The sequence below is a fragment of the Sodiomyces alkalinus genome, assembly GCF_003711515.1.
Source record: "Sodiomyces alkalinus F11 unplaced genomic scaffold SODALscaffold_9, whole genome shotgun sequence".
In the NCBI taxonomy this organism is placed as follows: domain Eukaryota; kingdom Fungi; phylum Ascomycota; class Sordariomycetes; order Glomerellales; family Plectosphaerellaceae; genus Sodiomyces; species Sodiomyces alkalinus.
In genome coordinates this window covers 804,277-831,062 of record NW_021167087.1, presented here as the reverse complement: position 1 = coordinate 831,062, position 26,786 = coordinate 804,277, and the positions used below count along the sequence as shown (strand labels likewise).

Genomic DNA, 26,786 nt, shown 5'->3' with positions numbered 1-26,786 from the left:
TCTTTTTTTTGGTTGGTTATCCATCGTCTGATTCCTCAAATTTCGCATCGTCAGCACGTTTCCCTTGCCTTTGCACCAATGCTACTTCGATCGACACATTTTAGGACAACGCTTTTCCATTGTATGTACGAGATCATCTCTCTATCGACTCCATGGTATAGAAGGCTAAAAACCCAGTCAAGACGCCAATTCGCCCTCCCGGATAATTAGCGAAGAACTCGAGATCCGACAAAAGATGCGACCATATAAAAACTCAAATGATTCGTTACGCAGGACCTCTCATCTCCGTCTCGCTCTCTCGGTGCTCCCCAAACACATGCTCTCCGTCACACTTTGTATACAACGTGCATCGCTCATTGCAAAAAGCCAAGAAAGGAATCCCGAATTCCCCAAGGCCTGGCATGTTCGCTGCTTGTTTCCCTCGCCCAAAACGCCAAATTATACCAAGGAAGGCTTTCCATTTAAGAATCGGATTTTGGGGTTATTCCTCGTGGGGCCCCCTGCTTTGCTCGTCCCTTCTTCCCTCCGCACGTCATATCGTGATCGTTAGGAAGCACAATTCTTTTCTCTTTTTTTTTTCTTCTTTTTTTTCTTTTTGAACTTGGAGCAATCCCCCTGTGGGCCAAGTTGCTCCTTGCAACGCTCCAGGGTCGTCATGGAGTCCGCGAGTCGTCAGCAGGTCGGGCACTCGAGGGCTCAACGACGATCCGTGGTAGATCCGTCAGCTGAAGAGCAGGGAGTCGAGGCACACCGCTAAGCCCCGTCGACGACGCACGAGCTGGCTGCTCGCGCGTGGACGAAAGTGGATCGGTGGTCGCGTTTGCCAAGCCTGCCATTTCGCCCCCCGCCGCTTGCGACGCTCGTTGTTGCGCAGGGCCTGAATAACCGGGAGGCGGCTCCATGTGAGGGGTGACGGATCTAGAACCGTTACGGTCCTCGTCGAGGGGCACATCCTCGTAGCCGGGAGGGGAGTGCAGTGGCATATGAGAGTCGCCCAGGTCAGTCTCCGCAGCATCCGAGCTCGGGAGGGGCGAGACGGAGAGGCGAGGTAGATCGGTGCGCGAACCGGCTCGCGATCTCGAGTAGACGGGGTTCGGGAAGTCTGTTTCGGCGCTTCGGAATGAGGTGGCGCTCGGAGCTCGGGGACTGGGCAAGGGGGAGACGGCGCCGGATCGGACGGAGACAGCAGCGACGCTAGCGGCGTCGGACAGGAGGCCGACCCTCTCGCTCTCGGTGCTGCTGGCGCGGATACGGGACCCGTCATGCCTCGCGATGCCCAGATCGGCGTACGAGACGCTGGATGTAGTCCTCTGGCGCTCGTTCCTGATGCGCTCGTGGTCACGACGGAGCTCTTCCATCAAGGAGTTGTTGCTAGCAGCGCGCGATCTGCGGCTGATTTCTTCGAGCGCAGCAGTGTCGTTGCGGGACCGGGCCTCGCGGCGTTCCCGTCGGATTTGCTCGCGCTCGGTAATCTCGCGGCGGCGAGCCAGGCGTATCTCGTAGAGTGTCTGCATCTCGCTGTCGCGCAGCTGTTCCTCGTCCTCGGCCGTGGGGAGTTCCAGGACGACGTCAATGCCGTCTCGTTCTCCTTCGCGGGCGATGACCTGCTCCGAGTCGCCGGCCTTGGGTCGATAGGCGGGCAAAGTTATGACGGACCGGACGGAGGTATTGCGGTCGATGGTGGTGGTTCCCAGGGCGCTTCCATTGCGAGATGACGCGTCGTGACCGCCCGCGTGGGATGCGCCGGTCGAAGGACCATCGGCGGAATCGTCGTTATGAGCTGGTTGATACGCAGCAACCGTGGCAGCCGCGGGGCGGAAGCTAGAAATGAGACCGAGAACGTCCGTGTTGTTCTTACGCGGCCCCTGTCGGGTTCGAATAGAGCGGAAGGTCCAGTACACACAGCAGATGACGAGGACGGCTAGACAGGTGCCAAGGAAAATCTGTGGGAAAGAGAGGGGAAGCAAGGCAGAGATTAGCAGCAAGAAGTGGCGGAGAGGAGTGGAATGGGAGCAGCGTACGAATCCGATTTTCGGCATGTCCATCTCCCGTTTATGGAGCGGGGCGTGCGATTTCGAGTCCCCCGGGTCGATATCCGGCAATAAGTCGACGGAGATGGGTATTGTCTTTAGTTGTTGTAGATACATGATTCAAACGAGCGACTGGGAGACGATGCATGAGGGAGTAGGAGGGAGGATGGCTTGATGTTGATGGTTTGCGTGAGGGCTTGTTGGTGGGTGGTTGGTTTCGAGTAGCGGCCGTTGGGGAATAACGGTAACGGTGTATGCAACGGGCGGTAGAAGGGCGGTAGGTAGAGATGGACAGGACGAAGAGGACAAGGAGGTTGGCAGAACGGGAGTTCCGCCGAGTTGATCGATTATTAGAACGGTTGGGACATGGCTGACCGTCAAATGCGAGGAGTTTTGACCATATTGTGAGGATGCTGAGGATGCGATCGATGAAGATGAAGAGGGTGAGAATAAACGGGGGCAGGGAAAAGGGAAAGAGGACCCCGAAGGTAAGGTAAGGTACGCAGCAAAGTACGAAGTACCTTAGGTATTGTATTGACTTGGTACGTCCAACGTACCTACTTCGCACACACTTCCCAACACAAAGAACCAGGGACCACGAGTCCATGACAGGGGCAGGGGCATTGGATGAATTCGAAGAGCAGTGAAGGAAGTGGCTGGGGGCTGGGCCACATTTGATGGCCTGCGACGAGTATCTGTAGACGGAGTTTTCTACATACAACGTACGGATACCTGTACATAAGCATACATAAGGTAATAGGAGGCGATTATTGAGTTGCCAACAAGTTTTGTGTTCCTTTGTTTCCCATTGCCTCTCCTTTCCCCTCGTCGGTCGCTATTGCAGTTGCCTGCTCCATACACATGCAGCGCTAAGTGAGTTACGGAGTACTTCATACGTAGCGTTGGGAAAGAAGGCGCTACACGTGTACTTCGAAAGAAGACGGACGAAGTACGAAGAGGTACCTCGTATCGAAGTATTTCCAGATTAGGAGTAGTCCGCTACCAGCCGGGGGGGACACCGAAATCAGAAACCAAACAAACCAATCAATGAAGAGAGAGCTCGGATACCCCGCCTGATACGGTCTCGGCAACTGGGCGAACTGAGTGGGTCCACTACAATTATGTCCGACGGGCAGTTGGCTTTGTGAGACTCTCTGTCATTGTACCTATACGTACGTACCTTCGTCGTGTTACTCAGGAATGAAGCCCCAAGCCTCTCAACATCGAAATAATCCGTACTAAGGTATGGTTCTTCCTTCCCAAACTTCACTGCTACCAAAGCACACACTGACGATCCGTAAACACGTAACCGTGGGCTGCTCGATGTACACATGTACGATGGCTGATTATTGCTCAGCCAACCAGCACAGCCTACAAGTACTCCGCATTTTACGTAGTACAGGTACCTACGGAGTAGCTTGTGGCTGGGCACTTCATGATCAACTGATCCTCTCCTTCCTCACCCCAATCACGAGAAGAGGGAAACCAGAAGAGAGATTTCCTTCGCCGCATACCGGCAGCTCTTGTGGTCTATTATTCATCAACAGCGCAGACTGGTCACATTGTTGTTTCTCCCCTGGCTCAAGAGTTCGGTGCGCCATCGGTTTGCGCGAAGGTGAAGCATGTCTTCAGATCCGCGATTTGACAGTCCATCCTTTCCGACTTGCTCGATAGTAGACGGCAAACAAACTCTTCGCCGATCCGAATAAAAAGACATCATTAGAACACCCCTTCTGTCGAGTTTCGATACGGTCTCTGTCGCCGTCACCTATTCATGGAGAAGGCACTAAGGCTTTGTGGCTTTTGATCAAGGTCTCCTAGGAGCTCGTGTCCACCGCTCTAGGAGAGAAGAGATCGCTATTTTGTTTTCTGATACGATCTCCCACTGATACAACCACGCACACACCGAAGCTATTTGGCCTTCTCCATGCATATATTCCGGAGAGCACCCAGGCCCGTCATGGCGACAGTGGCTAGGTTTTCCCTTCACAGCCCTCCACGCAATTAATTCCCTTACCAGCTTCCACGCAACTTCCGCAGCCATGGGGATACCGATGACGAAGATGGACCTGACAAGGTCAGCCAATCCGCAGGGTGTGACGCCGAGGTCAACTGGCCTTAGCAATGACGGTGCCATTCTCCTCGACGTCCAAAGATCTCCCCTGGGGCACCACGAACACCACTATCCCCCGTCGGCTGCGGTGTTGGGGCGGCGTGATGTGCCGGGTATATTCGAGGAAGAGATTAGCAATGGGCGGATCGGTTATTTTGCCAGCATCAACATCGGCACGCCACCTCAGGAGCTCTTCCTTCATCTTGACACCGGTAGCGCCGATATTTGGGTCCCAAGCAAGACGGCTGATATCTGCGCGCGCGGCAGCGACGGCGAGGAGAACAAGTGCAAACATGGCGCGTGTATGGTCTCTTCTCTCTCCTTCGCTTTCCCCTTTCCCCTTTCCGCGAAGCCGGTGGGATCGGGCACAAACCCGAGACTAACTGCCTATACGGCGTCTAGTCATGCCCACCGACTCCAAAACCTTCGAAAGCTTGAACGCCCCTTTCAAAGTGACATACCACGACAACACTTTCGTGAAGGGGACCTATTTCACAGATGTTATAGAGATTGGTGGCGCTGTCGTTTACGGTTTGCCAGCTGGGCTCGGGTTGCAGACGGACATTCCGTTCGGGATTGCCGGCATCGGGTATAGGCGTAGCTCGAGGCGCAGGTCAAGGAAAGTCGCACATGACAACCTGCCAGTGCGCATGCAGAAGCAAGGTCTGATCAACACGGTCGCGTACAGCTTGTGGCTAAACGACCTTGGTACGTATTTTTTTTCAGGTCTTTCTTTCTTTTTTTCGGTCTTTCTTTTTTGTGCTGGTTCGCTTCTCCGTCGCATGTTGAGGCGAGGAAATTACCACCATGTTCTGACTTTTTCTTCTTGGCAGATGCCGACAAGGGCAACATCCTCTTCGGCGGCATCGATAGGGCCAAGTTTGAGGGCACCCTGAAGAAGGTCCCCGTTCTCAAGACGGCCGGGGGAAGATACGACTACTTCACAGTGCGCCTGTCTTCGCTCCACGTATTCAGGGCCCGTGACCCGGAGAGGCGCGTGGGAGCCCGCAGCATCCCCGAGAGACGCGTGGGAGCCGGCGGCTTGCGCGTGATCCTCGACAGCGGCGCCACGATGACCCACCTGCCGAACGCGATAGCGCAGGTCATCTATCGCGAATTAGGCGTCGTCTTCCCGCCCGGCATCGCCGCGCCCCTGATCGCCTGCGACAGGGCCGATGGCGAAGAGACGGTAACGTTTCGGTTCGGGTCCAGCGACGGCCCGGTCGTCCAGCTCCATATGAACGAGCTGGTCATGGGAGCGCCCAAGTGGTCCACCACGACGGCCGGGGACGAGGGCTTGCTCTCCGACGGAAACCCCCAAGAAAAGCTCTGCCGGTTCGGCATCCGGAACGCCACCCGGGGGCCGTACATTCTGGGCGACTCGTTTCTGCGGTCCGCCTACATCGTGCACGACCTCGTTAACCATGAGGTTGGCATTGCACCGACGGTGTTCAACGCGACAAAGTCGAAAATCTGGAGTTTTTCCAAGTTTGGGGAGCGGATTCCTGGAGTACTGTGCTGAAATGAGGAACCGTGGTTGATCTTTAATGTGCGAAGGGATGGTTGAGATTAAAGTCCTATGTGGTAGGCCCGGCGGCCGACAGAGAACGGTATGCGGGCCATCAGATACGCAGGTAGTAATACACTGGAACGATGTAGGCATGCGAAAGTCAGTACAATTGCAACTAGGAGACGAAAATGGCAGTGTATAAAGGTAACAAGGATTGCTCATGTTGGGAGGAGTTCTCAAGGGGTAGGCAATGCGAAGTACCTATACAAAGTAGTGAATGACTAAGCGTACCTGTGGTAGATGATTCGATAGGGATGTACGTACCAGCACAAGGCGCTTTGTCGGTACGTACTTCGTACTCCCTCCTCCACTTGTGCTGCTCGAAAGCGCGTGGTCAGGTGACTGCGCGGCTTATCCAATGATCGACAGGCGGCCCAAAAAATATTTCGCTGGACCGAGAAAGGAGACAGGAAGGCAAAAAAAAAAAAAAAAAGAGAGAGAACATCAGCAGAGGGACGAAGAGAACAACCAACAAACCCGAGGACTTCCGACTTGCAGATGGGCCCAGTCATTCTCTTCTCCCCCATTGCACCCCTATCTTCTTCTCAACCCTCATACCATTGCAATTGCAAATGGTCACGATGAGGGTTTCGAAGACTCTTAGAGTGCTGAGTGGGCGCCCCTTTGTGGGTGCCCAGACGCAAGCCCGCGGTGTCCGGTATTTCGGCGCCATAGCCGCCGTCAACAAGATCACCGTTGGGATTGCGGGTGCATCGCCAACTAGGGAAACGCAGAAATGCGGCCAGGTCGAGCCGAAGCGCAACTTTAGCCAGACGACACACCGCCAAGCCACCGACGCCGCCCAAGAAGCCCTCCGCATGGCCCAGGAGAATGCCGCCGCCCTGACCCCCGAAGCTGTGGCCGCTCGCATGAGCCCCGAGGAGGCCGAGAGACTGTCTCACGTACGGAACATTGGCATCGCCGCCCACATTGACAGCGGCAAGACCACGGTGACGGAGCGCGTGCTCTTCTACACGGGCAGGATCAAGGCCATCCACGAGGTGCGCGGCAAGGACTCGGTGGGCGCCAAGATGGACTCGATGGACCTCGAACGAGAGAAGGGCATCACCATCCAATCGGCCGCCACGTTCGCCAACTGGAGGAAAAGGAAAGACGGAAAGGAGGAAAACTACCACATCAACATCATCGACACCCCTGGCCATATTGATTTCACCATCGAGGTCGAGCGTGCCCTGCGCGTGCTCGACGGTGCCGTCATGATTCTCTGCGCCGTCAGCGGCGTGCAGAGTCAGACCATCACCGTCGATCGCCAGATGAAGCGTTACAACATTCCCCGCCTGAGCTTTGTGAACAAGATGGACCGTGTGGGCGCCAACCCGTGGAAGGCCGTCGAGCAGATCAACCAGAAGCTCAAGGTCCCCGCCGCCGCCATCCAGATCCCCATCGGCGCCGAGGACGAGCACCAAGGCGTCGTCGACATCATCGAGATGAGGTCCATCTACTTCGAGGGCCCCCGCGGCACCGAGGTCAAAACCGTCGACGGCGTCCCTGCCCACCTGAAGGCTCTGGCCGAGGAGAAGCGCCAGGAGTTGATCGAGAAGTTGGCCGACGTCGACGACGAGATGACCGAGCTGTTCCTCGAGGAGCAGACGCCCACCAACGCGCAGATCAAGGCCGCCATCCGCCGCGCCACCATTGCCCGCAAGTTCACCCCCGTCCTGATGGGCTCGGCCTTGGCGAACAAGGGCATCCAGCCCGTCCTCGACGCCGTGTGCGACTACCTCCCGGATCCCTCCCAGGTTGAGAACACCGCGCTCGACAAGACCAAGGAAGAGCAGAGCGTCAAGCTCGTGCCCTACAACTCGCTGCCTTTCGTCGGCCTGGCCTTCAAGCTCGAGGAGAACAACTACGGCCAGCTCACCTACATCCGCGTCTACCAGGGCAAGCTCAAGAAGGGCACCTACCTGTACAACTCGCGGACGGACAAGAAGGTGCGCATCCCGCGTATCGTGCGCATGCACTCCAACGAGATGGAGGACGTCAACGAGATCGGCGCCGGCGAGATCTGCGCCGTGTTCGGCGTCGACTGCGCCTCGGGCGACACGTTCACCGACGGCGGCCTCCCCTACACCATGACGTCCATGTTCGTCCCCGACGCCGTCATGTCGCTGTCCATCAAGCCCAAGCGGAGCGCCGACGCCGACAACTTCAGTAAAGCCATGAACCGGTTCCAGCGCGAGGACCCGACCTTCCGGCTGCACGTCGACGATGAGAGCGAGGAGACGATTATTTCCGGCATGGGCGAGCTGCACCTGGAGATCTACGTCGAGCGCCTGCGCCGCGAGTACAAGACCGAGTGCGTGACGGGCCAGCCCCGCGTGGCCTACCGCGAGACCATCTCGCGCCGGGCCGAGTACGACTTCTTGCTCCGTCGCCAGACGGGCGGACCGGGCGACTACGCCCGCGTGGCGGGCTGGGTCGAGCCGGCGGAGAACCCGGAGAAGAACGTGTTCGAGAATCAGGTCGTGGGCGGCGTGATCCCGGACAAGTTCATGAGCGCCTGCGCCAAGGGCTTCGAGGAGGTGACGGACAAGGGCCCGCTGCTGGGCCACAGGGTCATCGGCGCCAAGATGGTCATCAACGACGGCTCGACCCACGTCACCGACTCGTCCGACTACGCCTTCAACCTGGCCACGCAGATGGCCTTCCGCAAGGTCTTCCACGAGGCCGGCGGCCAGGTCCTCGAGCCGCTGATGAAGACCACCATCACGGCCCCCAACGAGTTCCAGGGCAACATCATCATGCTCATGAACAAGCGCAGCGCCACCATCCACGATACCGAGGTCGGCACCGACGACTTTACCCTCATTTGCGACTGCAGTCTGAATTCCATGTTCGGCTTTAGCTCGCAGCTTCGCGCCGCCACCCAGGGCAAGGGCGAGTTTAGCATGGAGTTTAGCCATTATGCGCCGGCGCCTCCTCATCTGCAGTACGTCGCGCTTCCTGTTTTTCGTCGTTATCCCCCCCCCCCCCTCTTTCCCTTGCGATGAAGAATGGCTCGCTGACAAATAACTACAGGAAGGAACTCATCGCCAAGTATCAGGCAGAGCTCGAGGCGAAGAGGACCAAGTAAATTCGGGATTCCTCTGTCCGGGTTCCGCGGCCTCGACTCGACTCGACTCGCCGCAGCCCGCAGCTTTAAAGCTGCATTGTCATCCCTCCCCTTGACCTGGGCAACGAGCCCTGTACTTTCCTTACGACACGTCCACGTATTGGTAGCGCTTGGGACGGGAGGAGAAAAATGGGCTTTGCTAGGACGCAGGCCCTTCCTTGTATTTGACCATATGTATACTGTACTATAGAATGCCGGCATGTACCTAATGTTGGGTTAGATTTGAGTCGACCCGGGTCTCCGTCGATAGAGATCGGATGCCTTGGCCGTAAGGGGGGCCGTATGATAGACCCTAGAGTGTGTATTCGATATTGCGACGAAATACTGTACCAGAGACAATCTCGCTTCATGAAGAAAACTCTGGCAGCGGACTCTGTTCTGAAGTAGGTCATAACAGAGACACCGTTTTTCAGATCTATTGCAGTTGGGACTTTTTTGTAGTAGAGGTCCATAGATGACATGAAGAGTACAGATTCCAGTATTGGGCTATTGTAATTATCGTCCACTCCATTCCTACTTCCCATCCCAACCCCCTTTTGAGTCTTCCCCCCTTTTCAGCCCTTGTCCTACTTTGAACCTATAGCCTCCTCAGAATGTCCTCCACCACCTCATCAGTCTTGGCCGTGCCGCCGAGGTCCGGGCTCAGCAGCTTCCCTTCAGCCAAGTTAGCATCGACAGCAGCGTAGATGCGAGCCGCGGCAGCCTCCTCCTCCAGGAACTCGAGCATCAGGGCCGTGCTGCGCAGGGTAGCGATGGGGTTCGCGATGCCCTGGCCCTGGATATCCGGGGCGGAGCCGTGGCAGGGCTCGCCGATGGCGAAGCCCTCGCCGACGTTGGCGCTGGGCACGAGGCCGAGGGAGCCGACGAGGGCGGCGGCGCCGTCGGACAGGATGTCGCCGTAGAGGTTGGGCGCGACGATGACGTCGTAGGCCTCGGGCTGGCGGAAGAGCTTGTAGACCATGCTGTCGACGATCTGCTCCTCGACGGCGACGGAGGCGAAGCGCGGCGCGGCGAGGGCGGCGCGCGCGGTGGTGCGGAAGAGCCCGTCCGTCTGCGACAGGACGTTGGACTTGTGGGTGATGGTGACGAGCGGGGAGGCGTGGATGCTCGGGGTGCCGGCGGCGCGGATGTTCTGGCGCCGCAGGGCGATCTCGCCGGCCATGGCGGCGATGCGGTGCGAGGCGCGCTCGGAGATGCGCTTGACGGCTTCGGCTACGCGGCCCTGGGGCCCGTCGAAGGTCTTCTCCTCCTTGACGTAGAGGTCCTCGGTGTTCTCGCGCACGATGACCATGTCGACGGGCTTGATCGGGGACGAAGACGAGGAGGCTGTGGCTGTGGCGGGGATGACGGACTTGACGGGCCGGACGTTGGCGTAGAGGTCCAGCTTCTTGCGGAGGGCGACGATGGGCGAGGAGTAGCCCTTGACCGGGTGGGAGGGGGAGGAGACGGCTCCGAAGAGGGCACCGTCGCAGCCTGATCGGAGGACCTCGACGGTGGCATCCGGGAGGGCGGCGCCGGTGCGCTCGAAGGTCTCGAAGCCGGCTTCCAGAGGGGTGAATTCGAACTTGAGGCCTAGCGAGGCGGGGAGGGCCTCGAGGATGCGGCGGCCGGCCGGGATGACTTCCTTGCCGATGCCATCGCCGGGAATGAGGCCTGAAGTGCGAACGGGAATTGTAAGTCGGGTGGGTTCGGGGGGGCGGGTTCAATTGGATTCATTCAAGGGGTTCTTACCGATCCTGAGGGTTCGGATCGACATCTTGGCCGCAATTGAGTGATTTAGACGGCGGTTGGGAGAGTGGGAGTAGCAAGGTTGAGTTGGACGTCGTGGTGGTGGAAGACACTGGGAAGAAAAATTATCGGAGTCGCGTCACTGACGGACCGAGAGACCGGTGTCGATATCGGAGCACGGAACCGAACTTGCTGGAAGTACCCATCCATGTACCTTATGGGATACCTCGCACCTTGGTAGTGTAACTCATTACCTAAGGTAACGTACCTTAGTCCTCGGGTTTCTCAGTCAGAGGAACCGACGACAATTATGTCCCTTATTGAGCATTCTTGCATCTTTGAGATGTTTTCGTCGAGTTTGCGCTTCCATTCGGTCTTCTAGCATTTCGTGTCCGTCTTCCTCTTATTTTCTCGTTAATCTGTTGGATCAAATTCAAGCGATTGTTTGCTGGGGTTGTTAGTCAGCATACCTGTAGAATTCCTACGGATCGGACCATGGCGGGGGACGGACGTAATCTCGGGTATACTGTACGGAGTACACTGTGTGGATCGAATGCTCCAATCTATGTGATTACTATGCCAATGGTCTGGACTGGCGGTGAAACACAACTGTGTGTCACCACAAAGGGAGGCATAATTTACAGAGCATATACTTATGTACTTATTAGTACTGAGTACCTTATATATTCCCCTTTTATTGTTCGGCTGTGCTTTGGTCCTGGTGTTGTAAGTCTTGTTTGATATCATAAACAGACGACATATTAGATTCGTCCTGATGGCGTTTGGAGTTGGGAGCGTTTGTACCCTACCTTGCAAACAAAAGGATGGCGCGGGCTTTGAGAACGAACGGCAGTCCTTTTTGTCCATGAAGACAAAAGGAAGTTAGTACGAAAAATTCGCAAAGTCCTGCATGAGGATAACCCCTGAAATTCCGTTGAACCCCCAGGCCTGCTTAAATGTCTGTGTCCTCACTGTGTCCGTGCTACAGTGTACGTGGAGCGCGTTTGGTACGGAGTACCTACTATTTGTGTGTGTTCGTCCCGAGCTCTATGAACCCCCCTGCCCCTCCCGCTCATCCCTTTGTAAGGGGGGTGTTGGGCGTTAAAGGGGCCATTTCTTGTCTGCAATTTAACGACGACACCCGAAATGCCACCACAACGGTCGATTTGATTAATTGATACCCCGTAACTGATTTGACTCTGTCTAATTCAAACAGTCGAAAGTGCATCCCTTTCTTCTTCCATTCCATCCCCCTGTTCTCTCCAAACGTTGTCAATCAAGTGGCATGTTCTAGCTACCTTATTATCATACCTCTGTGGAAGCTACATCACCGTTGGTCTCATTGCTCGTTGAACCCCTCAACACGGTCCGCCATCCATCAACCCGGTTCACTTAAGTTCTGGTCGCTTCTTCAAAGTAATCAAGTAACCCAACCCCTTACTCCACTAGTACCTGTCCACCTAGGTACCCAGCTTGGTACCTTAACCTAGGTACGAAGTACATCGTTACAGTGAGAGCATCGCGTTCCCCTCAGAGCTCTCGATCAGACGTTCCTGCCACCTAAAAACACCCACCTCCTTACCACGTACGACTCTGTCCTTTGCAAAAGTCAGACATTGGCGTTGACACCAAAGCTCTGCCATTCACTGGGCTCCTCCGACCTTTCCCTCCGACCTTTCCCTCCAGACAAATACCGACGGTACCTACAGACCCGACGAGATCCTCCTCAGGTGACCCAGCAGCCCAGAACCCAGCAACCCAGGGCAGGGACAAACTCCGCCCCTGGAGAACAGCCTCAATCCGGCATGCTTCTGCTTCACCCAGCAATCGTAGCTCGTTTGCCGACCTCCTAGCCTCACCCTTACGACTTTCGCTCACAGAAGACCTCTCGCCGACGGGTCGTCGCCACAACAGCCATGTCCCAGGTCAAGAACCTTCGGGCTATGTTTGAGCAGAAGAAGGATGCGAGTCCGCCCGAGAGTAGCTTAGGCATGGATCGGGGAAGATCTCCCGCCGGCCCTGCAAGTATGTTCTTCAACCTGATCTCACCACTGCTCTTCATCCATATTCCTCGCGGCCCCAGGCCCCGTCAAAAGGACGACAGGCGTCGCCCTTGGCTCTACAATCTTCCAGCCTTAGTCCCTACATCATATTATAGTCCCTTCCCCACGCACCCTCCTTCTGAACTCGCTCGCTGACCGTGTACGTCGTCACTCTTCCAGCTGGCACCGATACCCCAACGCCCCGTCCCCTGTCCAAGGTCCGCTCCAGCTTCATTGCAATCGAGAAGGACGGCAGAATAGGGCTTAGACGCGATCCCAGCAACGATTCGGCACGCAGTCAGTCGCAACGCAGACTCAGCTCCAACACGGAAGAAGGAAGTGTTTTGGTTTTTTCAGAAAAGGCCAATATGGGCCCCGAGCCTATTCCCGAGTCGCCTCGGCAGCTCGAATCCAACGGTGCCTTCGTCGCCAACATCAAGAACGGCACTCATGGCACAACGGCCCTGGAAGCTGTCACAGATAAGCCCCGCCTGAATCCTGACAAACGCGTCGATACCGAGACGCCCACGCCCAAGCTTCTGCCGGCATCACCTCCCGACAAAGGCCCCTCGAACCCCCTTACGCCCATCGGGGACTCTGGCGCCAAGGTATCCAAGACGGCCAAGCCCGACAAGACAGTCCCACGGGCTGCGAACAAGCAGCCTGCGAAGCTCCAGACTACCACGACAAAGCCCCCCGGAAGGACAGCCGCCATATCCCCCAGGACGCCGACCAACGGCACCGAGCCAGCCTCGGGCACGGGCACGGGCACGGGCACGAAAGCCGCGAAGACCACTCGCGAGCCTGTTAAGAAGTCGATCGAAAAGCCTACTACAACCGCTAGGACCGCGACCACCGCGACCACCGCGAGGAGCTCCACGAGATCTGCTACGCCAGCTTCTACTCCCGCAACCGGCAAGAAAGTAACACCGGCCCCCGTGCAGGTATCGCCCGGCAGCAGCACAGGCTTCGTGAAGCCCAAAGTCAAGTCGCCGACTCGACCCGTCAACCTACCGCCCTCCCTCATGGCCCCCACGGCCGCATCGAGCTCCAAAGTCAGGGAAAACGGCCGGGATTCAGTCTCCGGTCTCGGCACCTGCTTTGGCCGCTCGCCTAGCAGAGCGAGCGTGTCCACCGTCGGCACGTCCGCCACCAACAGGACGATCCGGAGGCAGAGGTCCACCATCAACCACCCCATGCCCAGCATAGGCCCTCCGCCCAGGAAGTCACTCGAGGACCATCCCGTCACGCGCAAGGACAAGGACGTCGACGAGAGCTTCCTCGCCCGCATGATGAGGCCTACGCAGAGCTCCAACTCCAAAGTCACCGACAAGGTTCCTGTCACGCCGCCACGGAGAGGCAACGTGAGAACGACGCCTGGTTCGGCGCGGGGGACTGCTTCGGCTTCCGCAAGCGCCAGCGGAAAGAAGACGGCTGCCAAGTCTGCTCTGCCTGCCACCGGAAGCCCGGGACCGAAGGCCGCTCGCCCGGCCGAGGATGCTCCCAAGGTTACAGCGGATGCGAAGGAGGGCGAGGGCCAGGCGGCCGAGCCAGTCGAGGCCGAGGCTGATGTAAAGAGTACCACGGAGGCTGTCCAGTCTCTTAGCCTCGAAGATGACAACGACGAGAAGGACAAACCCGAGGCGAAGCCCACGCCTCACTCGACCACGGAGTCAGAACAAGCCGCCGAGTTGACCACCGAGGCAATTGTGGAGCAGGCTATGAATCCAGTCACGGGGCCGGAGCATGGCGAAGAGCCCGCGGCCGCAGAGAATCATGTGGCAGAAGCAGATGTCGCCGAAGAGAGAGCCACCGCGGAAGAGTCTCAGGGCACAGGCAAGCCCGAAGAAGACGGCACGAAGGGCGAAGCGGCTCCAGCTGACGACCCTCCCGTGGACGCCGGCCCATCCCGAACTGCCGAGGAAACCGCCGCCAGTGGAGAAACCAAGGAGACGGTCCCGGCCGCGCAAGAGGTCGATGTCCCCCCCGAGGAAGAGAATGGGCCGGCAGAAGACACAACTAAAGTTGGGAGCATGCTGGAATAGGTTTCTGCTCGATATTCTTACTTTAGTTTCCCAAAATTCACGGACTAGAGTGCGTGAGAGGAGCGGTAGGTTTGAGATGAGGCATGGGGTAGCATTATTTTGGGCAGATGAAGCATTTTGTTTTTATACTTTTGATACCAGAACCGACCGCGCAGAGGTGCATTGTGGCGTAAGCTGTTGGCCGGGAGCAAAGGAGTAACTGGCATTTGTATTTATTTTTGTTTTATTTTATTTTTTATTGTTACTTCTACTTATTCTTATTTTGTTACTTCTGTAGAAACAAGCAAATCAAAAGTACATTCATTGTAAGTTAGTTGTTTGTCTATTGTTCGGGGTTATTCCCTGCGTGGCCTTGGTTTATTTGCCATTTCGAAGGACGTAGAAGAATACACGTCCAGTGCTACAGCGGTATGTGGTTTCTCACGTTGCCGTGTCTATCAGGACCAGCCCTTACTACAAGTCCATGAGGAGATGCATTACTTGTTCTAATATTGGCAGACTCAAATTTCATGACAGTACAATATGGTACAGATACAGGGGGGGTTTGTTTTCCTATCGGTAAACCAGGCTTATCCCAAGGCCAGTAGCAATCCCCCAGGGTATGAGATTCGTAGACTGCTCTATGCAGACACTACGTCTTGATATTTCCCTTCTCTTCATCCTCCTTTCGTCTTCTCATGCGGACCAAGTTCCCCCCTCTTCTGCCTCCCAACCACCCAAAACAACCATAAAAACCTGAGACGGCAGGGGAAGGGGGGGAGGGGGATCCAGAATGGTTTACCTCGCACGACAGAGCACCAAACCACCCATATTCTTCGCCAGAGCTTCCCTACCCTCGAGGAGACCGCGGTCAGTCATGAGGAAGATGCACTCGCCAAGGTTGAGACCCTTGACGAGGCCGTCCTTGGAGGGGAAGCCGCGGACGACGCGGTGGAGGTCCTCGGTCTTGAGGGTGATGGGCCGCTTGGGGCGGTGGACGTTGACCATCTTGCGCAGGACGGGCTCGTTGTTCCAGTACTTGAGGCCGAGCCAGAGGCGGCGGCTGGCGGCGTCGGCGTGGGTGGTGGGCGGCGGCGGGCGGGTGAGGTCTTCGGGCGAGGGGGGGTGCGGGCCGCCGCGGTAGACGGTGGAGATGAAGCCGGCGCGGTGCAGGGCGAGGGCGAGGTTGAGGTTGACTTTGTTGGCGGGGAGGGAGGTCATGCCTAGCCTTGCGGCGGCGACGTTGGAGAGGTGCGCGCAGGCGTTGATGGCGTGGTAGATGGCCATTTTGGTTGGTATTCGTTTGCGGTTGTTTTGTTCGAGGGTATATTGGAGGAACTTGAAGGGGAGGCGCTGCGAGCCGGCGCGCGGACCGGTTATGAAGGAGGGATACCTCTCAGGCTAGAGGGCTCGGTCGTCTCGTGATGAGTATGGTGCTGGAGATACTGCTGGCGAAGTTTGGTGGGTGAGCTCGGTTCGTGATGGCTTTGAGAGCGTTCGAGAGAAGCGTCGAGATACCTAGAAGACTAGGAGCGATATGTATCGAGAATAGTGGATGTTTAATTGTTTCGATTCTCTGGTGGAGGTTGTCGCGATTGTCGTAGTGTTGCCATGTCGCGTGGAAGCAAGAAATGGGATCGTAGAAAGCGGCCAATTCCCATTCCAAAATTTTGGTACCCGTACCCATTCCCGGTAGAATCGTCGGTCAATGACTAAGCTAGGCTGCTTCACCGAGAGTTCAGCGGTCAGCCCAGGTCTGAGTAATACACAGTGTGTAGTACCGATACATACTCCATACGAACCAAAGTACCCCACCAGACCGCCCACTCACCCACTTCTTCCCATTTCCCCTCAGAACATCACAGGGACCAGGGGTCTTCTTGTTCGACCGACTTCTCTCGCCGTGAGTTTCCACAAGGCACTCGAGCTTCGGACATCGTCATTGGCTGCATCTTTTCCCAGGAAGATCTTCTAAGCGCCGGGTCGACCACTTACTACTTGTATCCTACTCTACTCTGGCACCTCCCACTCCTCATTCATGCAGCTAGACGCCCAGATCGGGATGGCTGCGAGGGCCCAGGGCATTCTGGCTGCCAGAACTCCCACAATGGGGATCCTCTTGTCTGTGTCGGGCCACTGCGGTACATAAGCGACCCCAGAGGAGAAATTCGTCTTCAACCCTTCCAACTGCCTCGTGTAACCGCTGGTCTTCTTTGACGCATTGCCAAACTGCAGCAGCCATAAGCTCATCTTCAGGCCGGTGTCACCCACCCAACAAGACCAGTTGGTCCTAGGCGGGGTCCCTCAAAGAGCAACTCAACTCGGCCAGCCTCCCGGGTCTCGACCTTCGGCCCTGTGTGTCGACCCTCCTCTTCACACCTGCCGCCGCCCTTGGTCCTGCAGCACTGGGCATTTCTTCATCTGCACCAACGCCGTCTTTGTTCTCTTGGCTTCGCTCTCCCTTGGCTTTGTCGGGTTGTGTTGTCGGTTGGAGCAAATCAAGATGGCAACCCAGGCGGGTGAGGAGAATGTAGCCACTCTGTATGTCCTACGTCCCGAATCCCAATTCCCACATCCCACATTCAACGTCCCAACGTCCCAGGTCCTCCGCATCGCATCGCATCTCTGCCAACGCGATTCAGGACAACAGACCAGCGACCACTGCGCAAGTTGGGACATAATGGCTGACTGGCCCGTCTGCGTCACTAGCTACGGCGATGTCCATTACTTCTACGGACCTCCGACCAACGACCCTCCCCATCATCGATTCGACAAGGCTTCCTATGTCTACCTCTTCGAGAATGCCAGCGCCCGTCGCGCGCGCGTTGAGATCGCGAACCAGCCAGGCACCGAGAACCAAGATGCCCTCGAGGGCTGTAAGTTTCCCCGTCGCGTATCTCCTACAGGCTGTTTGTTTGTTCTTCCCACTAATATCACCCACAATTGCAGTCCTCGACTCGGCCAACCTTCGTTACTCGTACAAACACTCTTGTCTCGTCACCCTGACGGTAGGCCAGCCCAACAACGACCCCAACTACTGGCATCTCCCAACCTTCGATCCCCGCAACGAGAACAAGTACCATTACCCGCTGCACTCCGTCGACATTTACTTTTGGACCCCTCAGGACGCACTTCAGTTTGTCAACGGTGTCCGTCGCCTGCTGCCTCCCAACCAGCTCGAGATTCTTGACGAGCCCGCCCCACCAGCCCACCAGACCGACGCGAGCTCCGTGGTGCAGCAGCTCGAAAATGTCGCCATCTCCGACCCGACCTACAAGGCCGCCGACCCAGCGCCACAGGCTGCCCCCGTACCCGTCGCCATCCCAGGTCCGCCCCCCGTATCGGCTGTTTCGCCGGTGCAACAGCTGCAACAGCAACAGCAGCAGCAGCAGCAGCAGCCAGCCCCCGCCAGTTACGCCCCGATGGCATATAATCCCGCGGCGCCCGCAGCGCCCGAGACGATCCGGCACCGGGAGAAGACGCCGCCTCCCGACGACGGGGGGCTCGACCCCCTGGCGCAGGCCGTAGCCTACGACGCCCAAGCCCCCTTCTCTCCAGGTTTCGTCCCGCCGCCAAGCTTTCTGCCGGGCGGCCAGCCGGGAGTTGCGAGCCCCGGTCTCCCCCCGCCGCAATTTGGCCTGCAGCGTAGCGCGACGCTTCCCGTCATGCCCCAGCAGACGCAGACCACCCTGGGCTTCCAGCCGCCGCCGCCTCCACCAGGTGGGCCGCCTCCCCAACAACAACAACAACAACAGCAGCAGCAGCAGCAGCAGCAGCAGCAGCAGCAACCTTCGACGCCCGGCCCACAGCAAACGACCCCGCCAGGCGGTTACTCCCCCTATATGTACGCACAGAACCAGCAGGCCCAGCAGCAGGATGCGTCGGCCTATGCGGCCCACTCGCAATTTTACCGTCCTACCGAGGGCGAAGCGAAGAAGCATAAGGACTATAGGGCGGACCCGCCATCGGGAAGGTTGGAGCAGAACGCGGCACGGCTTGAAAAGGGGGTTACGGGCATGTTCAAGAAGTTTGAGAAGAAATTTGGGTAAATTCGGTTAGGCGATGTCGGGGGCGGTGAAGAGAGGGTCCTATCGGGGACGTCGTTTTACTACGTGGTCGGTTCCTTTTACACGTTTTTATTTTATTTTTGTATGTCGTTTTTTTCTTCTTCTTCCTTTCTAGGCGTGGAGTTGGTGAATATCATCGACGTCTCGTTCTAGGTTGCTCCCCCAGTGCTTTGAAGTTGGGAAAGTAAACTGCTTTGACAGCCGACAGGAGAAATCAAGAAAGATGCGCCTCGATATACGCATCCAACTTTCCCAGCGCCTCCTGCAGGACCTGCGTCGAGGAAACGTAGCCGATGCGTACGTACCCCGCAAAGTCCGAGCCGTCGCCAAAGCACCTCGACCCGGGGACAAAGAAGACGCCACTGCGATCCAGCACGTCCCTGCAGAAAGCCACGTCATCGACAGGCCGTCCTCCTCGCCCTGTCCCGCCGCCGTCCCCGTCCCTGTGGCGGAAGCGAACGAAAGCGGTCGTGCCGGCGAGGGGAGCGACCCAGTCGCACACGGCAGCATGGCGGCCGACAAAGCCCGCCAGGAGGGCGCGGTTGGTGCGCGCGAGGTCGAGGTTGCGGCGGAGCAGGGCGGGGCGGACGGCGGGGGAGAGGGCGTAGGAGGCGACGCGGTCGTCGAGGGCCGAGACGCTGATGGTGGTGTAGTGCCTTGCCGAGGCGCAGGCGTCGAGGAGGGCGCGGGACGGGGTGGCGAGCCAGCCTATGCGGAGGCCGGCGAGGGCGTAGGCTTTCGACATGGAGCCGGTGGCTATGACGTTTTGGTAGCCCAGGGCGGTGATGCCGGGGGGTGGAGGGGTGTCGTCGCTCGGTAGGGAGTGGAAGAGTGGCCGGTAGACTTCGTCGGAGAGGATTGTGATGTTGCGGACGCGGGCGAAGGCGACGATTTCGGTTAGGGTGCCGAGCGGGATGGGTGCTCCGGTTGGGTTGTTTGGGTTGTTGAGTATGATCATCTGGGGAAGCGGTCAGGCGGCGTATAAGTATATGCATAGTAAGAGAAAGTGAAAGTGAAAGTGAAAGTGAAAGTGAAATGGAATAGGGAGGAGACAGAGGAGCTCGAGGGACATGTCTAACTTTGGTGTTGGGCTTAACGAGTGCCTCGAGCTCAGCCACATCGGGGATGAAGGCATTTTCGGCCTTGAGTTTCCATAGGGAGACCTCGGCGCCCAGACTGGCCGGGACGGAGTAGAGCTGTTGGTAAGTCGGGTAGACGCAGATGACATGATCACCTGGGCCGACGAGGGTGTAGAGGGCGAGGAAGTTGGCGGCAATGGCACCCTGGGTGATGAGTATGTCGTCGGGGGAAAGGGTCTGCAGGGGAGTCGTAGTAGTAGCAGAAGGCAGCTCGGTCTCGTGGAGGGAGGCGACGTTCCGACGCAACGCTTCCGAACCTCGGATGGCGCCGTAGGTGAGTTTGGTGGAAGTGAAGGCCGCCTCAACGGGACCTGGAACGGCTTTCCCTTCTTCTCCTTGGGCGTTCTTCACGTTCGGGCTTCTAGCGAGCGCCACCAGCTCGTCAATAGACACGGAGGCGGCGCAGGTCTCGGCTATGTTAAGGCAGCCCGGCGTGTTCTCGTATTCGTCCATCCATTCTTCGACTGCGAAAGGGGCGATTCGGACCATGATATTCAATGAGCCTCTTATTCCAGCGTATTTGTTCTGAGGGGGAGAATCAAGAGAATGGAACAATTCTCTGTCCAAGCGACAAAAGACAGACAAGGTCAAGTGGGAATGAATGAATATGTTCTAGACGAGATGCAATCCAATGTCTCTTCTACTTATTTCAGATAGAAATTCTTTGTCTGTCCCATGGGTTCTATATCAATCCGAGAACTTGAAGCTAGTCTGTAGCGTCGTGTCGATATTGGATTTGACACCGGGTTGACAATAGGGCGTGTGAGGAGTCTTACAGACGGACGCTCTGTACGTCTGTACGTAGGTACCTTAATGTCCTGACGCGTTCTGGCGGAATCCCTCTACCCCTCGTGACTCCCTCGGACCGAGTACAGTCACTCTTCGCAGGACTCAGAGCACAACAGCTACCATGTACCTGTCGAGGTCCCATGGATTCATCCCCATGCCCCGTGACGAGATAGCGCCAGGTACACAGCAGCTCCGATCCCCAGATAACCATCCTGGTTTCGTCATTGGGCCCGCTCGAAGCCACCATGTTTTCTCAAGTGTTTCCCTAGGTACCTTACCGGTAGGTAGGTATAGGTAGATATTGGTACTTTAAAGTACCCTGCAGTGTTATATAATACTAGATAATACCTCTAAAGTACCTTTGTCTCATCTTCCGCGTCATTCCGTCACCTCACCCCAGAGGTACCTGTACCCTTCCTTTATGCTTTACAGTACGTCTAGGCCCCCAAGGTTGTTCCCCCTCCAGCCTCTCAAGCCTCTCAACATACGACTAGAGCTTCGGCCTTCTTCTTCCCATCCTCTGTCACCACCTCACTCCTCACCAACCCCCCACACTGCCAAACAACATCTTACTGGGGGCCATCTTCTTCGATCCGTCGTCCATCACAGTCCGATCACCCTACCACTACTCCTCCACGTCGTGTCGCCCCGTCATGGCTTTCCCGACGACGTGGAAGAGCGCCTTGCTCCTGGGCGCTCTCGTCGGCCTGTCGTCATTGTCACCGTCCTTCGCCAACGCCCAGCACAATACGTCGAGCTACTCCGAGCTCGACATGAATCGAGTTCAGCTCTCTCTTATGGACTCGCGTCCTGGCCACTGTCCCCCGTGGTGCGTCCCTCGCCATCTTCCTTCCCCCCCCCGTTCTTCAGCTGGCTCCCCCGGGCTAACGTATCTTCTTGGCTTCCCCCAGCTTCAACTGCCTTCTCCCCGCCCACAAGTGCACCCAATTTTCCGGCTGTAACGACTACACGGGCAAATGCGACTGTCCTGAAGGTTTCGGCGGCGATGACTGTCTCGAACCCCGTACGTCCTCCCTCATCTGATCCGAGGTCCAGTCGCTTCTTCGCCTGTCTCATTACATCTCTCGCCGCCATTTTATTCTCTCCCTCCCCCGACCAGCCTGAGCCTACTCTTTCGTTTCCTCGATTCCTCGTCGCCTTGCTAACCATCTTTCACTGCTGCTCCAGTATGTGGTTCCCTCGGTCGTGGCGAGAACCAAAACCGTCCGATGCGCTCTCCGAAAGCCAAGTCGTGCGGTTGCGACGAAGGATGGACCGGTATCAATTGCAATGTCTGCACGGAGGACAAGGCCTGCAACGCTCTTATGGAGACGGGAGAAGGTGGTGTCTGCTACCAGAACGGAGAAGTCATCAAGCACAACTACCAGATTTGCGACGTCACCAATGCGAAGATTAGGTCGCTGCTCGGCGAGCAACGTCCCCAGGCCACCTTCACTTGCAAGAGGGAGGAACGCGAATGCGACTTTCAATGTACATCCGTCCGTCCCTGTCCCTATTCATCTTCTACAGCTCACTTGCTTCTATAACTGACGAAAAAAAAAACCCGAAAAAAATGTAGTCTGGGTCGACCAACGCGAGTCCTTCTATTGCCACCTGACCGACTGCGACTCCAAGGCCATCATCGATCCCACTCGGAACAGTACCAATTACCAGTGCCAGAAGATCGAGTGCAGCTGCATCCCCGACCGCATGCTCTGTGGCGAGAACGGCTCTGTCGACATTAGCGATTTCTTGGACCAAGATATCGCGGGCCCCGCCACCTTCGAATGTCTCCAGGAGAATGGAGGCACCAACAATTGCAAGTTCGAGGAGCCCGCCATGGACCAGCTCATTCTCGACCTCATCGGCGACAGCAGCATCCAGCTCTCCTGCCGCTCCGGCGAGTGTCTTTATCACACCGAGGTCCCCGGCTACGAACGTCCCGTTAAGAAGATCAACACACCCCTCATCGCCGGCGTCATCGCCGCCTGCTCCCTCTTCGTCGTCGCCGTCATTCTCACCACCTGGTACCTCTCTCGCCGCTCCTTCCGATACGGTCCCATCGCGCTGGACGACTCGGACGACGAGAGCACCAAGCTCATGGCCGATCACAAGCCCGCCACCCTCTACGTCCAGAACGTCTCCTACGAGCTCAACGGGAAGACCATCCTGTCCAACATCCACGCCGTCGCCCATCCCGGCGAAGTCACCGCTATCATGGGCGCGTCCGGCGCCGGCAAGACCACCTTCCTTGACATTCTCGCTCGCAAGAATAAGCGCGGCAACGTCTCGGGCGACTTCCTCGTCAACGGCGAGAAGGTCAACGACGCTGCCTACAAGAACGTCATCGGCTTCGTCGACCAAGAGGACACCATGCTGCCCACACTGACCGTGCACGAGACCATTCTTACCAGCGCTCTGCTGCGCCTTCCCCGCAACATGGGACGCGCTGCCAAGGAGCAGAGGGTCCACGAGGTGGAGAGGCAGCTCGGTATCCACCACATCCGCGATTCCCTGATCGGTTCCGAGGAAGGCAAGGGCCGCGGTATCTCGGGCGGCGAGAAGCGCCGCGTCGGTATCGCCTGCGAGCTGGTCACTAGCCCGTCCATCCTCTTCCTGGACGAACCCACGAGCGGCCTCGACGCCTACAACGCCTTCAACGTCGTCGAATGTCTCGTCACCCTCGCCAGGACCTACAAGCGGACTGTCGTCTTCACCATCCACCAGCCCCGCTCCAACATCGTCGCGCTGTTCGACCGGCTCATTCTCTTGGCCCAGGGCAAGGCCGTCTTCTCCGGCCCCTTTCATCAGTGCCAGACCTACTTCGACCGCATCGGGTACCCCTGTCCTCCGGGTTTCAACATTGCCGACTACCTCGTGGATCTCACCATGCATGCCGGTGCTACCTTTTCGGAAGACGACGGCACCCTGGGTGCGGCGGACGACGTCGCCAGTGTCGGCCCCAGCAGCACGACCGCCGTAAAGTCCATCGCCAGCGTGGTGGCCGGAAGCCTGGAGGAGGACAGTGGCGTCGAATCAGTCGTCTCGCCCTCGCGACCCACTCACCACCGCAAGGACTCGGTCCGCAGGCGTCAGGAGAGGGAGCTCTACACCCGTCGGAGAACCATCGACACCGCCGCCTCGTCCGATGCCGATGGCGGTGCCGATGGCGGTGCCGACGAATCGGGCTCCGCCTTCCAGCTGCAGAGACAGCCCGCGCCTCCTTCGCACGCTTATTCCGCCGATGATCCTGACGACCTTCCGCCTGCCGCCCTCACCGGCACCGATCTCGACATCCTCGTGCGCGCCTTCGCCGAGTCCGACATCGCCACGTCCACCTACGACGAGATCCAGCAGGCCGTCGCCGCCGCCGAAGCCGCCAACGGCCAGAACAACGCCAACGCCAACGGTTACTCCCCCGAAGGTCCGAACATCAACACGGGCGGCGCCGTCGGCAGGGGGTATGCCCGCGTCAGCCACACGAGGCAGTTCATCATCCTGTCGCAGAGGACGTTCCGCAATCTGTACCGCAACCCCATGCTGATGCTGACGCACTACGCCATTGCCATCGTGCTGGCCGTCCTGTCGGGCTATCTCTTCTACGGGCTGACCGACGACATCCCGGGTTTCCAGAACCGCCTCGGTCTCTTCTTCTTCCTGCTCGCCCTCTTCGGTTTCAGCACCCTGACGAGCCTGAACGTCTTCGCGTCCGAGAGGCTCTTGTTCGTGCGCGAACGGGCCAACGGATACTACGCGCCCATCACGTACTTTGCGGCCAAGCTCCTCTTCGACATCATCCCGCTGCGCATCATCCCGCCTCTTCTGATGGGGGCCATCATCTACCCGATGACCGGCCTCGTCCCCGACGCCATCCACTTCTTCCGGTTCCTTGGTGTCCTGGTCCTGTTCAACCTGGCCGCCGCCTCCATCTGCCTGTTCATCGGCATCGTGTGCAAGGACGGGGGCGTGGCCAACCTGATCGGCAGCCTGGTCATGCTCTTCAGCCTGCTGTTCGCCGGCCTCCTCCTCAACCACAACGCCATCCCCCAGGCCGCTCTGTGGCTGCAGTCGCTGTCCATCTTCCATTACGGGTTCGAGTCGCTCATCGTCAACGAAGTGCTCGAGCTCACCCTGGTCGACAAGAAGTACGGGCTGGACATTACGGTCCCGGGGGCTGCCATTCTCAGCTCTTTCGGTTTCAGTAATAGTTCGCTCTATACCGACATGATCAACCTGGGCGTCTTTGGCATTGTGTTTACCATCCTCGCGTATGCGGCTATGCATATTCTACTCGTCGAGAGGAGGTAATTTGTGTCCCCTTTGCTTTGTGGAGACGATGGTGGCACCACTTGATGAAGAGTGCCAGCCTGTTTCCTTTTCTTTTTTCTCTTCTTCTTTCTTCTTCTTTTTTTTTCTTTTTTTTTTCTTTGTACTTTTCGTCTTTCCCTTTATATAGTTTCTCCGTGATATCGTGATATATCGTATCATGATTGGAGTATTTGATGTGAGTTGTAGGAGTTCATCGGGGCAGATTCAAGTTTTATATTTGTTCTGGAGTACAAGATTTTTTTTTTTAACCAGCCATACTTAGAAGGCTTCATACATATAAATAAGTTACAGAATATCTATGATACAAAAGTCGGAAGGGGTATGGCGGTTTGTCGATTTGATTGTCGTTGTTGACCGGATATGGAGCATACGACCATGCGCCACGCGGTGCCAAAAAAGAATATCGGGTTTTAAAGCCAAGGCGCCTTGTTCTTCTCAAGAAATAACTAGCCCCGTTCCATTCGCGGATCCCGCTCCTTAATCCATCTTGCCACCAGTGAGATCCTCAGCAATGGTCTTCTGCCTCTTGACGGTCCGGTCGTGGTCCACCGAGTCGAACTCCTGGCCGGGGCGGGCGCTGGCGGCAACGAGGCGGGAGAGGGTAGGCGGGGCGCCCCAGACATCCCAGGCGCTGGAGGCGTCGGTGGCGTAGGACTTGGCCTGCTTGGTGAAGTAGTCCGGGGCGAAGACACGGTCGATCTCGGCGGCCAGGTGGTCCTCCTCGACGATGAAGTCGCCGGCGCTCATGTACAGGGCGGTGAGGGCGTCGCGGCGGGCCTCGGCGCGGCGGCGGGCGAGCTCGGCGGTGCGGGCGCGCGAGGCGGCGGCGCGGTCGAAGCGGTCCGGGTCGGGCAGCACGGCGGTATGCTCGGCGGTGGGGCGGAGGAGGACGGAGGAGCGGGTGAGGAGGTCGTCTTCGCGTTCCGGGGCGAGGGCGCGGAGGCGGTTGGTTTCGTTGCGGGTGGCGGAGGCGGCGCGGAGGCGGGACTGGTGCTCGGTGCGGCGGCGCCAGAGCCCTTGGAGACCTGCGGCCAGGTTCTCGCGGCGCGAGGCGGCGAGGCGGCGGCGCACGTCGAGGACGGAGCCGGGGCGGACGGGACGCGTGGCGGACTCGCTGGTCGGGAGGGGGGCGGTCTTGGCCAGGTAGCCTGGTTGCACGCGGCGGTCGACCTCGCGGCGGTCGGTGAAGATGGGGCGCGGCGTGGGGAGGACGCCCTTTACGCGGGCGGGTTTGACCTCGGAGGCTTGGGATTGGCGGGCCTTGGGGACGGGGAGCCAGTGGGGGGATTCTGGCGGGTATTGGTTCTGGGCGATCGGGATGGAGGAGGAGGAGGAGGAGGAGGAGGACGAAGAAGATGATGATGATGATGACGAGGACGGCGAAGAGGAGAATCGAGATGGTCGCGTATGAACTGTGGCCGTGGTTGAGAAAGGTCGGGGGAAGAAACCGATGGGTGATGGCTGGGCTCGGGCGACGGCCAGGGTAGGCAGCTTAGATGCTGCTGTGCAAGAGCATCTTGATGACATTTTGGACGGTGATAGTGCCAATCAATGGCAGAATGACACCGTAGACCAGGAGAGAAGAATTACGGAGGGTGACGACGGTCGTCTGATCGAGGCGTTGAGAAGACGACGACTCGGGAAGAAGAAAGTCGAAGTCGTAGCTCTCGGCTTCAACAGTCGCTGAGAAATTCTCGAGCTGAAAGAAAGTGGAGCGATATTCTACACCTTGGCGTGGGTAGAGAAGAAAGCTCACAAGCGACGAAAATGAAACTGACTAAGCGTATGGGGTGCAGCACCAATAAGGGGTGCTTATAGTACA

The 26,786-nt window shown here is 57.7% G+C and overlaps 10 protein-coding genes across 10 annotated transcripts; 5 read left to right on the top strand and 5 right to left on the bottom strand.

Annotated features, from left to right (window-relative positions):
* Positions 1 to 668: 668 nt before the first annotated feature.
* SODALDRAFT_245467 (hypothetical protein) lies at positions 669 to 1,685 on the bottom strand (the record flags this gene model as incomplete). Its single annotated transcript, XM_028607392.1, has 1 exon — positions 669 to 1,685. A coding segment is annotated over one exon (1,017 nt), but the record flags the coding sequence as incomplete, so codon positions are not given.
* A 1,466-nt stretch (positions 1,686 to 3,151) lies between these two features.
* Positions 3,152 to 5,859, top strand: SODALDRAFT_380680 (acid protease; the record flags this gene model as incomplete). The annotated part of the gene is made up of 8 exons (XM_028615120.1): positions 3,152 to 3,174; positions 3,388 to 3,407; positions 3,506 to 3,645; positions 3,708 to 3,842; positions 3,942 to 3,999; positions 4,071 to 4,445; positions 4,546 to 4,851; positions 4,977 to 5,859. The coding sequence occupies 8 exons, from the start codon at positions 3,152 to 3,154 to the stop codon at positions 5,663 to 5,665; spliced, it is 1,746 nt and encodes a 581-aa protein (XP_028464158.1). The 3' UTR covers positions 5,666 to 5,859.
* Positions 5,860 to 6,294: 435 nt separating this feature from the next.
* SODALDRAFT_325701 (translation elongation factor G) lies at positions 6,295 to 8,807 on the top strand (the record flags this gene model as incomplete). The annotated part of the gene is made up of 2 exons (XM_028610002.1): positions 6,295 to 8,663; positions 8,753 to 8,807. 2 exons carry the CDS (start codon positions 6,295 to 6,297, stop codon positions 8,805 to 8,807), a joined length of 2,424 nt encoding a protein of 807 aa, XP_028464157.1.
* A 401-nt stretch (positions 8,808 to 9,208) lies between these two features.
* Positions 9,209 to 10,938, bottom strand: SODALDRAFT_299155 (isocitrate/isopropylmalate dehydrogenase). The gene is made up of 2 exons (XM_028608865.1): positions 10,578 to 10,938; positions 9,209 to 10,499 (listed from the first exon to the last, which is right to left on the bottom strand). The coding sequence occupies exons 1-2, from the start codon at positions 10,600 to 10,602 to the stop codon at positions 9,424 to 9,426; spliced, it is 1,101 nt and encodes a 366-aa protein (XP_028464156.1). The 5' UTR covers positions 10,603 to 10,938; the 3' UTR covers positions 9,209 to 9,423.
* Positions 10,939 to 12,490: 1,552 nt separating this feature from the next.
* On the top strand, positions 12,491 to 14,661 carry SODALDRAFT_325699 (hypothetical protein; the record flags this gene model as incomplete). The annotated part of the gene is made up of 2 exons (XM_028610001.1): positions 12,491 to 12,599; positions 12,797 to 14,661. 2 exons carry the CDS (start codon positions 12,491 to 12,493, stop codon positions 14,659 to 14,661), a joined length of 1,974 nt encoding a protein of 657 aa, XP_028464155.1.
* Positions 14,662 to 15,007: 346 nt separating this feature from the next.
* On the bottom strand, positions 15,008 to 16,252 carry SODALDRAFT_335447 (mitochondrial 37S ribosomal protein S8). Its single transcript, XM_028612461.1, has one exon. It carries the CDS (start codon positions 15,925 to 15,927, stop codon positions 15,439 to 15,441), a length of 489 nt encoding a protein of 162 aa, XP_028464154.1. The 5' UTR covers positions 15,928 to 16,252; the 3' UTR covers positions 15,008 to 15,438.
* A 749-nt stretch (positions 16,253 to 17,001) lies between these two features.
* SODALDRAFT_315143 (hypothetical protein) lies at positions 17,002 to 18,689 on the top strand (the record flags this gene model as incomplete). The annotated part of the gene is made up of 4 exons (XM_028609281.1): positions 17,002 to 17,181; positions 17,350 to 17,516; positions 17,590 to 17,987; positions 18,033 to 18,689. Exons 1-4 carry the CDS (start codon positions 17,144 to 17,146, stop codon positions 18,687 to 18,689), a joined length of 1,260 nt encoding a protein of 419 aa, XP_028464153.1. The 5' UTR covers positions 17,002 to 17,143.
* A 232-nt stretch (positions 18,690 to 18,921) lies between these two features.
* On the bottom strand, positions 18,922 to 20,335 carry SODALDRAFT_341259 (aspartate aminotransferase; the record flags this gene model as incomplete). Its single annotated transcript, XM_028613027.1, has 2 exons — positions 18,922 to 19,665; positions 19,787 to 20,335. The coding sequence occupies 2 exons, from the start codon at positions 20,333 to 20,335 to the stop codon at positions 18,922 to 18,924; spliced, it is 1,293 nt and encodes a 430-aa protein (XP_028464152.1).
* An 841-nt stretch (positions 20,336 to 21,176) lies between these two features.
* On the top strand, positions 21,177 to 25,343 carry SODALDRAFT_335444 (ATP-binding cassette sub-family G member 2). Its single transcript, XM_028612460.1, has 4 exons — positions 21,177 to 21,464; positions 21,547 to 21,659; positions 21,824 to 22,126; positions 22,215 to 25,343. The coding sequence occupies exons 1-4, from the start codon at positions 21,289 to 21,291 to the stop codon at positions 24,941 to 24,943; spliced, it is 3,321 nt and encodes a 1,106-aa protein (XP_028464151.1). The 5' UTR covers positions 21,177 to 21,288; the 3' UTR covers positions 24,944 to 25,343.
* On the bottom strand, positions 25,160 to 26,657 carry SODALDRAFT_335443 (hypothetical protein). The gene has a single exon (XM_028612459.1). It carries the CDS (start codon positions 26,489 to 26,491, stop codon positions 25,442 to 25,444), a length of 1,050 nt encoding a protein of 349 aa, XP_028464150.1. The 5' UTR covers positions 26,492 to 26,657; the 3' UTR covers positions 25,160 to 25,441.
* Between the last annotated feature and the right edge of the window lie 129 nt (positions 26,658 to 26,786).